General features: G+C 40.2%; 1 protein-coding gene across 1 annotated transcript; it reads right to left on the minus strand.

Moving 5' to 3' along the window:
- Positions 1-7655: 7655 nt before the first annotated feature.
- On the minus strand, positions 7656-9037 carry LOC132651740 (igE-binding protein-like). Its single transcript, XM_060376830.1, has 2 exons — positions 8919-9037; positions 7656-8340 (listed from the first exon to the last, which is right to left on the minus strand). Exons 1-2 carry the CDS (start codon positions 9035-9037, stop codon positions 7656-7658), a joined length of 804 nt encoding a protein of 267 aa, XP_060232813.1.
- Between the last annotated feature and the right edge of the window lie 3167 nt (positions 9038-12204).

Genomic DNA, 12204 nt, shown 5'->3' on the forward strand with positions numbered 1-12204 from the left:
TGACAGTTTTTGAAGCCATCATAGCATTGTGATATCCTAATACTATTGTGATGTCATAGTAGCAATGTGATGTCGTAATAGCATTAGGATTTCATCATGGCATTGTGATGTCATAATTCTATTGTAATATCAACACTCCATTGTGATTTCATAGCACAATCATAACATAAAAGCTTTTTGCGTCATAATAGCATTGTGATGTCATAATACCATTTCAATATCATGACACCATTGTGATATCATAATATCCTTGTGATTTCATAATAGCACTGAGATGTCAAGACACAATTATGATGACATAAAACCATTGAGTTGTCATGATAAAGTTATCATATCATATGACTTTTGTGATGTCATAATAGAATTGTGATGTCATGCCATTGTAAAGTCAAAATACCATTACAATGTCATAATAGCATTTTGATGTCATAATTTCATTGTGACGTCATAATAGCATTATGTTGTCATTGTACCACTCTAATGTTGTAATACCATTGTGACCTGATCATTCCATTTTGCTGTCATAATACAAGTGTGATATATTGTATCATTGTGAAGACATAATAGCATTATGATTTTAAAATAGCATTGGGATATCATAATACCATTGGGATATCATGATACCACTGTGATGTTATAATTGTATTTGGATGTCATGCTATTGTGATGTCATAATACCATTGTGAGATCATAATGCCATTGTGATGTCATTATAGTACTATGATATCATAATAGCATTGAGATATCAGACCATTGCGATGTCATTCTAGCCTTTTGAGGTCATAATGCCATTGTGATATCATAATAGCATTGTGAAGTTATAAGAGCATTGTGATGATGTAATAGCATTTTAAGTTCATAAAGCCATTGTGATGTCAAAATTCCATTGTGATGTCATACCATAATTATGTTGGATAGGGTAATGATGTCATAATCATTTTGATGTCATGATAACTTTGTGATGGCATGAAACTATTGTGAAATCATACCATTAAATGTAATACCATTACACTATCATAAAAGCATTGTGATATCATAATTGCATTGTTATGTTATATTATTTTGATGTTCTAATTCAATTGTGATATCGTAACAAATCACATTATAATAGCATTGTGATGTCATAGTTCCATTGTGATGTCATACTATCATTATGATGTCAGAATACCATTGTGATATCATAATAACATTTTGAAGACATAATGAAATTGTGATGTCAAAATTCCATTGATACATCATACAACTATCATGTCATAATAGCACCGTGTTGTCATAATAGATTTGTTTGGTCAAAACTCAAAATTCCATTGTGATATCATAGGACAATCATATTGTAATAGCATTTTTGTTTCATAACATTGTGATTTCATAATAGCATAGTGATGTCATGAAACTATTGTGATGCCATCATAGCATTGTTATGTCTAAATTCCATTGTGATGTCATAAAATGTTGCGATCCGCGTAATCGTCTCGCGAGCAAGAATGCACACGGACAACATGATCCTTCTGCAGCAGGCTTTATTATAGTCAAGCGATGAAAGGAGGAAGACCCCAAGCCCCAGAATGGTGCCTCTTAAATACACCCTATGGCAGTGTGTACTCCGCTGGTTGGCTGCTTGCCCATTGCCCCGTATGACACCCCGGGCTGGGCAGTGACACCCCAGGCTGGGCAGTGGCTTGGCGCGCTTTCTAAACTTGTACATGCGCTCTATTATTTCTTCATTAGGTCCAGGACCGGATGTCGGCACCATCTCATAATGGTGATTGCATTCTCTTGGCTCTCCACATTTCCCCCTTTTAGTTTTAATAAATGAAAACTGCCTCAAAGCCTTGTAAGCACGGCACAGGAAAGCCCTAAGCTCGATCAAGCGAACTCCTTCTTTGGGGAGTAAGCGATCAAGAGCTTTAGATTACTCACTTACCCCACCAGGTGCAATGGAGACAAGTCCTCTGGGTGCAGGGGCTAAGGGAGAAGATTAAAAATGGAGGTGACACCCATTCCCGTGCAATGGAATAAAATTCCAGGGAGTGCAAGGGCTGTCATTCTCCTATCTAGGTACCATAGCCACTTAGGCAAAGGCAACACTGTGCCTTGGATCACTCATTGACTCAGTGCAATGGGTAAAACCCCTGAGGTGCATCGACTGAGTGTCACAGTCTGTTTTAATTTTTTAACATGGATAACCAAATTTCGGGAGATGATCCTTGCTCCAACACCACAAGTGCTTGCGTGATCATGATCTTGTCACGTTGTTGGGCTTTGAGCTTGCAGACCAACCAAAGTAAGAACACTAAGCCACAACATAATGCTGCACCAAACATTCCAATGCCCACCCATTCCTTAAAATAAGAAAAGGCAGAAGAAACCCAGGATAATAAGCCATCTGTGAGCAATAAATCCACTCGAGTAGAATTAATGGTCACCACCGCCGCCCTTAGCTCTTCAAGCATTTCTTCAAATCCTTCTGACCAGTTTCCTGCAAGATATAGGAACAATTTCCTGGACAAATTAGCGGCTCGGGTAAGATTTTCATATTGTACACTGGTAGTACAGAGTGCTCCTATTTTTCTTTCACATACTAATTGAGCCAATTGAAATAAAATATCTATTCTTTCTTCCACAAGATCCAGACGCTGGTTAAGAATCATTAATCTACCTTTTAATTGTGCAGTAGCAGATACATGAAGGTTCATGGCTTCAGCCACACCTGCTGACAATTGATTTACTGTTGTGCTTGTTTGGACTGAATTTGCCATTGCCAAGCCGGCTGCAGTGGCAGCAGCTGCACTGACAGCAATGGCAGTAACAATGGCTGCAGTGATGCCAAAAATCTCACTTCTGTCTAAACAGGGAGAAGGTGAATGGAGTCTCCAAAGGGATTGGGATCCACTGCGGGACTCTAACAACCAGGGCATGAGTGTAACGCTTGGCATTCCAACATTGCAACATCCAGCATGTCTCATTGGTACAATTTCTAAAAGAATTATTGGACAAAACAAGTAAAAAAGGGGGATAAACACAGACAGGACTAGGCGGGAAAGCTGTCTGATTTGTAATGGTTCTATTCAAATGGGTAATTTGCCTTGTTGCATTCAACATTTCCATATCCTTTTTTAACACAGTACCATTTAGGGCGCCCATGACGATCGATTTCCCTACAGTACCACCACTAATGAATCCCAGAGGATTGAGGTCCGTACAACTACCATTTATCCCACAAAGTACCCATTTATAAAAAGGAGGCATATCTCGATGTTGTATAAAGGGCCCCTTTTTCATTACCCAATTTTTTTGTAGGATCCATCAACATATTTGGGGAAAAGGAAAAGGTTTTATTTTTGTCAGCCCATCGAGTAAAGCGCGACTGGCAGTCGGACCATGGAGAGGTGGTCTCATCATTCTCCCATGCACATGAAGGGGCCACCCTTGGTTGAAGAGGTCTATCTTTATCTAAAAAATTTGGTCCTAAAAAGGAACCGTTTATCCAAGTGACCTTTTGCCAAAAGACATCGATGGTGTCGTTATTACCCCTTTTCTTTTGGGTCATAACTTCCCAATTCCAATCCTTATGGCTAAATGACCCAAGAATTCTTTTGGTAAGCCGAATACAATCTCCTACAGAATCCTCGATTTGAAAGCAAAGGGAGCCAGCTTCTGGAAAGTCATGGCTTTCCCCTAATGATGCCTCAGTCTCATCATAAGGCAAATAAGGCAGGCCTAAATCTTTATTGGACGAGAAGAATTTTGGAAAAGTCAATGAATTATGTCTGACCGGCATAGGCTTTGGGAATGCAGACAAAATGGCCCAATGTTGTACCCCCATAATACTAAGAACCTGATTTAGAAGGATCCAAGCAAGAACTGGAATTAGTTGCAGGTATATTCGTTGGAGGATCATCTTCAGCTGCAGCGAGCTTTCGCATGAGGCGCTCCAGAATGGATTGTTTTCTTCCTGTGGGAAAACACAGACAGCTCCCCTGGATCTTATTAAAATAGGATCTGGGCCTTTCCACTGACCACTCAAGACATCCTTCCATTTGACCATTTCTTTAGGCCTATCAGGCTCTAAGCAGTGGCGATCAGCCACCAAGTGGCCCTGACTGTCCAAATTTAAAAAAATTGAGAGTAAAGAGTGCCAAGGAAACAGTCACTTGTGGCACTGAGGGCAGAGCCTCCTCGACTCCCCCTTTTTGTTTTAGGACTTTAGAGTGCGATGAGCACGTTCAATAATGCCCTGTCCCTGAGGGTTATATGGGAGACCCGTTAGGTGGGTCACTCCCATTTGATGACAAAACTGTCCAAATTTTTGAGAAGTATAGGCTGGCCCATTATCAGTTTTCAGAATTTTGGGCTTTCCCCAGGCACTCCTTGCCTCCAAGCAATGTTGAATAACATGGGCTGCCTTTTCTCCAGTCAGGGAAGAAGCAAGCATAACTCCAGAGCAAGTATCAATGGAAACATGTAAATATTGTAGTTTGCCAAAAGATGAAATGTGAGTAACATCCATTTGCCACATCTGTAGTGGACGGATTCCTCTGGGATTAATCCCAACATGAGGCACAGGTAAAAACTGACAGCAATTTTGACATTGGGTAAAAATATCTCTAGCTTCCTTTCTAGTTATGTCAAATCGAGGACGCAATGTCTCAGCTGTAACATGAAATTTTTTGTGAAACTCCTTAGCCAATTCTAAATTTGAAAGGAGGGCAAATGCAATCATTTTTGTGGCTCTATCTGCCAGGTCATTTCCATGGGACATGGGCCCCCGTAGACCGAAATGAGCCCTAAAATGTGTAATAAAAACAGGGGATCTTCTGGTAATTAAGGCAAACTGAATCCTTTGAAAAAAATTTGCAAGCTTGCTAGATGCTTTAAACAATCCAGCAGCCTCTAAGATTTTGGTTGCATTTACCACATAACTAGAATCAGAAACAATATTTAAGGGACCTGGAAATTTTTCCAAAACTTTTAGCACTACTAAACATTCCACAATTTGAGGCGAGGTCTCATGATATTGCTTAGAAACAACTTTATTATTAACCACATAAGCTCCCACTCCTGTTTTTGACCCATCTGTATAAACTACCAATCCATCCGGAAGTGGTTCCTGGGACGTTACATGCGGGAAGACTACCTCTTGAGTTAAAGCAAATTGCAAAACAGGGTGTTGGTGTCGAGGATAATGATTATCCATCAAACCACTAAAGGTGGTAACTAGCACCGCCCAAGTATCAGAGGTAGCAGTCAATACCTGAACCTGATGAGCTGTAAAAGGCACTATTAAGAACTTTGGCTCCTTCCCAAAGTATGTAATGGCTGCTTTTAACCCACAAAGTGCAAGTTGAGCAACTGCATCTGGATACCATTTAATAATTTTTGCAGGAGAAGCATTGGGATGAACTCATAATAAGGGTCCATCTTGCCATAATACAGCAGTTGGTAAATGTTTAGTTTTAATGACACACAGGTCAAAGGTCATAGTTTCATCTACACGTTTTAATTGGAGATCTTGTAAAGCGTCTTCTACCACTTGCAGGGTGCGGCTTGCAGCCGGTGTTAAGGCTCTGGGTGAAGAAATATGAACATCCCCTTCCAAAATATCAAATAGGGGTTTTAATTCAACAGAAGGAATCTTTAAAAATGGCCTAAGCCAATTTATATCACCTAATAATTTTTGAAAATCATTTAAGGTATGCAAATGGTCCCTGCAAATTTCTATTTTTTGAGGAACTATTCGTTCCGGATAAATAACAGTCCCTAGAAAGGAACCCACTTCTGAAATGTGGACCTTTTCAGTGGCAATATGCAATCCCCATTGTTGCAGGGTTTTTTGCAACAAAGGATACGCATCTTGCAAGATGGCTAACTCCTCATGGCACAAGAGAATATCATCCATATAGTGAATCAGTAACAAGGAAGGAAATTGCTGTCTAACTGGTTCAAGAGCCATCTGCACATACAATTGACACATGGTGGGGCTATTAGCCATGCCTTGAGGTAAGACTCTCCATTGATATCTCTTGTCTGGCTCATAATGATTAACAGCAGGTAGGGTAAAGGCAAATCTCTGTCTGTCTCGTGGGCACAGAGGAACGGAGAAGAAGCAATCCTTGATATCTATAATTATGACTCTCCATTGTTTAGGCAAAGCAGAAAGTAAAGGTATGCCTCGCTGAACAGAACCAAAGAGCCGCATCTGTGCATTAATGGCCCTTAAATCATGGAGAAGTCTCCATTTTTCTGAATTTTTTTAATAACAAAAATAGGTGTGTTCCAGGGGGAAGTAGATGGTTCCAAATGACCAAGCTGTACCTGTTCTTTAACCAGCCTTGTAGCGGCTTCTAGCTTTTCAGAGGAAAGGGGCCATTGAGGAACCCATATGACCTCCTCTGTGAGCCAAGATATGGGCATGGAACCCTCAATGGCAGCTAATGAAAACCCAGGCCTTGTTTCCCTGTATTACTTTCCTGTGAAATCGGGTGTAATCTCCCTTGTTTCTGTTTACCAAGGCCTTTTCCTTCCTTATAACCCATCCTTTTCATTATATCAACTGCTTGTTGAGAATACTCATTGGTCAATGCTAATCCTAAATCCTGCAAAATATCTCTTCACCAGAGATTGACAGGGAGAGGAAGAACATATGGTATGAAACTTCCTGTTTGACCTTCCAGTGCTTGCCACATCAAAAAACGTGAACTACCCACAGGGCTGGCCTAATATCCCAACCCTTGTAAGGAGTGGGATGATTGTGTAACAGGCCATGCCTTAGGCCACCAGGTGGAAGAGATAATCCTTTTATCAGCCCCTGTGTCCAAAATACCAGTAAAACTTTTTCCTTCTATTTGTAGTTGTAGGGTAGGTCTAGTTTTAAGATCAACTACCAAATGAGCAAAATCTGTTCCTGTGGAACCGAGTCCTTTTGCGCCCCTTGGTGTTCCAGTAGATGGAAAACAGTCATGAAGGCTCAGAAGGAGGACTAATTGAGCAATCCTATCTCCAGGAGAAATAGAAAATATGCCTTGGGGGCAGGAACAAAGTACCTGGAGCTGTCCTGTAAAATCCTGATCTAATATTCCAGGATGGACCATAAGTCCTTTTAGAGTGAGAGAGGAGCGACCCAAAATAAGACCGCACTTCCTTCAGGCAGGGGGCCTTCAAACTCCACTGGGACAGGTCGCACCCCCCATGTGTGGCATTAATAAGAATTGGGAGGTGGAATGGAGGTCCAACCCTGCTGATCCTCTTGTTGCTCTACAGCTGGATAAACCCTCCTGTTGTCTGCCTGTGTCCCATATCTTTTGGGGCCCTGAGACCTGGCGCCCTGAGACCTGGGGCCCTGAGACCCGTTTTTTGGAATATTCTCATTCCTCTCATTAGGGGGGGTTTCATGCTGAATAAGTTTTCCCTGAATATCTCTAACTGAATGGCATTCATTAGCCTAGTGATTGCCTTTTCTACACTTAGGGCAAAGTCTAGGAACTTTCTTTTGCACAGACACAAGACAGTCTCTTTTTAAATGACCCATTTTGCACAATTAAAACAAACTTTATTGTTTCCAGAACTTGGGCGGTTTTTGTTATGTAATATGGCTGCCGCCAGGCCGGCATTGGTAAGCGGGCCTCTGAGTCCTCAGCAAACTTTTATCCAATCTGTTAGCCCTTTGTTCCTTTAATGACTGTTTTACATTCTGGGGAAGCATTTTCATATACCAGCTGTTCTATCATTGGCCTAACTCGCTCCGGATCTCCAAATATTCTACCTGCTGCTTTTGTCATTTGGGCCGCAAAATCTGAGAATGGCTCCTGAGGGCCTTGTATAATCTTTGTCAGGTGTCCTCCGGCCTCACCCTTCTTAGAAAGGGCTTTCCATGCTTTAATAGCAGCAGCAGAGATCTGACCATATGCCTCCCAATCATAATTTGTCTGATTATGAACAAACTGGCCTTGCTCCATTAGCAAATCAAAGGTCCATTGCCGCTGATTGCCTTCTGCATGGGCACTGACCCTTGCCTGAGTTTGGGAAGCATCATTCCACAAGGCTTTCCATTCTAAGTACTGTCCCATACTAGGGAGAGCAGCTTTTATGGTATTTTGCAAATCATTTGAAGTCATTGCCATGCTAGCAATTCTTTCAAGCTGCATGATTGTAAAATTAGCATCTACCCCGTATTTGTTAACTGATTCAGCAAGTTCTTTAACAAGGGGATATTCTACTAGTGCATGAACATGGTCCCCTTCCACGGCCTCAAATACAGGGAAGGCCTGCAAAAGCTTCCTTTTATCCCTTTTCAAAAAGAAGGAATCTAAACTGTGCCTCTCAACATAAGGTGGAGGGGCACTAGGGGTTAATGAGAAAGCCCCGCGAGTTTTAGCTCCTCCCCTCTGTTTCTCTCAATTTGGTGGTAACGGCTGCTCATCAGGGTGGCGCCTCTCTTCCTCATAGCGAGCCGCTTCCTCCTCTAAGTCTGACTCCTCAGAGGGACTTAACTCCTCCGACTCAGAATTGTCAATTTCTAAAGCCTCTAGTTCTTTTGTCGGATAGAGAGGCTCCTTTTTAGATTTTTTTTTTTCTCCTTATCATGTTTCTCTCCCATTGTGTCTTTACCCTTACCTTTCACTCCTGCAGCTTTAACATCCGCAGAAGGGCCTTTTTTCTTAAAGACGTCTTTATTTCTATCCATTGGGGCCCCTAATCTTTTGTCACGTTCTGTTTCTGACATGCTGTCTTGTAGTTCCTCTAACACCCCTTGGCCAGCTGATACAGATGAGCGTCATTTCTCATCTTCTAAGCAAGATTTTACTAAAATTCACAATGACCTAGTTCCAAGTTTTAGCTTTCCATTTTCTTCCTCCCTCCGTAAATCACTTTCTAGCTTATCCCAGGAAGCAAGGGTCAGCGACCCTGAACATACAAACCAGGGAGCGATACGATCAATTTCCGTAATAAATCCTTCCAACGTTCTTTTTGAAAGCTTTAGTTCATGTTGTTTTAAAAGTGACTGAATTACTGTGATCACCGAATGTGAAGCTCCCATGTTGCTCCCTTATCTACGAGAGAAACTGACACAGGGAGGGGCACTGAGGCTTATCTACAACTGGCTAACAGTACCCAATGGCACACCAAAAAAGGGACACTGCAGCTTATCTACGTCCGTCTAATGATGTCCCACGGAGACAAAGCACTTTAGCACCAGCTTTTATGGAAACAAAATTAAACCAAAAGAAAAATCACTAAGGTCACCAAAACAAACGCAAGAGCAATTGGGATAATTAAATGGGGCGGTATCTCTTTAAGACCAAGCATACCTCTCAGAACTTACCTTAGAGCTGCAGTTCTGAATCCTCCCCGCGAGCGGGGGTCTCCTCAGGGCAGGTGATAAAAGGCTGCCTGGCGTCCGGGTTTCTGGCACCAGATGTTGCGACCTGCGTAATCGTCTCGCCAGCAAGAATGCACACGGACAACAGGATCCTTCTGCAGCAGGCTTTATTATAGTCAAGCGATGGAAGGAGGAAGACCCCAAGCCCCAGAATGGTGCCTCTTAAATACACCCTATGGTGGCGTGTACTCTGCTGGTTGGCTGCTTGCCCATTGCCCCGTATGACGCCCCGTGACCTCCCAGACTGGGCAGTGGCTTGGCGCGCTTTCGCAACTTGTACATGCGCTCTATTATTTGTTCATTAGGTCCGGGGCCGGATGTCGGCACCATCTCATAACGGCGATTGAATTCTCTCGGCTCTCCACAATAAAAGCATTTTGATGTCAAAATTTCATTGTGATGTCATAATAGCATTATGAGGTCATAATGAAACTGTGATATCATAATGACAATGTGATGTCATAATAGAATTGTGATATTATAATACCATTGGCATATCATGACACCATTGTATTGTCATAATACCATTGTGATAACATAATAGCATGAGATGTCATGAAACCATTGTGAGGACATTACACCATTGAGATGTCATAAGACCATTATGATGTCATTAGACGATTGTGATGTCAAGCATTACATAGGGTTAGGGTTATGGTTAGTATTAGGGTTAGGGGTTAGGTTTAGGGTTAGGGTTAGGCATTTTGTACCTGTGTTTTGACGATTGGTTTGGCTATCTTTTGTTTGTGTCCCTTTTAATGTGGGATAGACAGTTTTCCTTTTTAAACACGTGCCGTACAATTTTTGAGTCTTTAGTACTTAACAAGGATGGTGTGTAATTTGCCAGTTGTAAGCCTCCTGTGTCTATCTTGTTCCGTGAAAATATCTCATGATGAAAGGATGTAAGGTTCCAAAGCATTGTAACATGTTAATTTAGTCAGCATTTAAAAGTTTTTTTTTTTTGTTTGTTTGTTTGTTTTGACATAGCAGGCATGCAGTTCACATGTTTGTCTCCTGCCTAATTTTAGGTCCTTACATTGACAAACAAAACATATCTCTTAAGCCAAAGTGCTCTTTGGCACCAATTCTTCTGTGGAAGCCCCACTTTATGAGATTGCCTGGCCTTTTTAGAGCATTGTGACATCATCTTTCCTCATATGAACCTAAAATTGATGTTAATTAAATCTTTAAAACAGTAAGGACATAACATCTATCATTATGGGAAAAAAAAAAAACAACAAAAAACAAAAAACAAAAAAAAAAAAAAAAAAAAAACACAACATAGTAACCTTAAGGAAAATTTTGTCATTTTGAATCTTATAATCTCTCTGCAAGTGGCTAAAGAGCACGAATTGCCATCTTGACTTTTATATAAATTAGGCTGATCAGGGACTCACCATTCTGCCTGTTTCTTTTTACTTTGTGTTGGGATTAAAAATGTACCTTTAGCACCTTGTTCAAATATTTTTTCTCAAATCAATATAATTGTAACTCAAAGCCTTTAAATGAAAATTAAGCAAAGAGACAAGAAAATTTTCAGTTTGGGTCAGTTGTTACATTGTAACAAACAAAGCAAAGGTTTCTTTTTGGAATTTAGATGATGTTTTGGTGAATTGGTGGACAGTTACCAAAAATAGTTGACAAGTATCTTGCAGCCAGAGTGCTTTGAATTTTAGCCATTATTAATCTAATTTTTATTAGGCAGAGTGCCCTTTCTATTGTCTCTAACTTAGTATTCTAATCATTGGTTGTTTTTCCCATTTCCTCCTTGCACCAGATTTGTTATGTTAAGTCTCAGGCCTGTCCACAATAGGCTGTCTTTTGCTCCTGAGCCTGTTTAAGAGTCTCTCTTAAAAAGACAATAATTGACCTCGTAGTTTTTAATTTTCAGTTTGGCTTATTGGGGTTGTATTACTGTGAGCTTATTCCCCCCACCAAATTATGTTAAAGTATGATTTAAAGGTTGTGGATACTTAGATTAGTTGGTGGCCATTAATTTATTGTACAGTTAGATGTAAATTGTATACATTCCAAAAGAATACTGTACCAACAAAATTATATATATATATATATATATATATATATATATAATATGCAATGTTCTGCCTACATGCCCAAAAAGGCAACAGATCTCATTATAGATGGTTGTGAGCCACCCTGTGTTTGTTGGGAATTGAAGAAGGACATCTGTAAGAGTAACCAATGTACTTAACCTCTGAGCCGCCTCTCCAGCAGTGGTCCCAATTTTCTTTAGTTCATAATTCTTAAATTTTCGGTATCATAATAGCATTCTGATATCATAATAATTGTGATGTTAGAATACCATGCTGAAATCATAATACCATTGTGATGTCATAATACTAATGTGAGGTCAAAATAATATTGTGATGAGATAATACCATTGTGATTGTCACAATCATGTCTTAATAGAATAGTGCTGACATAATTGCATAAATAATGCTATTTGGGATGCTATTTGGGATGTCATGATGAATTATGATGTCAGAATACATACCATAGTGATGACAAAACAGAATCGTGATTTCATAATAGCAATGTGATGTTCTAATAGCATTGAGACTTCATTCCATTGCCCTGTCATAATACCTTTGTGATGTCATAATAGCATTGTGATATCATCATAGTGTTGTGAAGTTCTAATACAGTTGTGAAGTTATAACAAAATTGTGATGTCATAATACAATAGGGATGTAATAATACCATTGGGATGTCATACCATTGTGTTGTCATAATACCACTGAAATGTGAAGTTATAACACCATTGTGATAAAAGCATTGTGGTGAAATAATACCATAGTGAGGTC

The sequence above is a fragment of the Meriones unguiculatus genome, assembly GCF_030254825.1.
Source record: "Meriones unguiculatus strain TT.TT164.6M chromosome Y unlocalized genomic scaffold, Bangor_MerUng_6.1 ChrY_unordered_Scaffold_25, whole genome shotgun sequence".
NCBI classification, from domain to species: Eukaryota; Metazoa; Chordata; class Mammalia; order Rodentia; family Muridae; genus Meriones; species Meriones unguiculatus.

Bases quoted from the DNA above. Each gene is read 5' to 3' on its own strand.
- LOC132651740 (XM_060376830.1), bottom strand. From the start codon at position 9,037: ATGGGAGCTTCACATTCGGTGATCACAGTAATTCAGTCACTTTTAAAA. The intron at 8,341-8,918 runs GTTTGTATGTTC...ATTAACCCCTAG, and splicing joins ATTGATCGTATCGCTCCCTG to TGCCCCTCCACCTTATGTTG.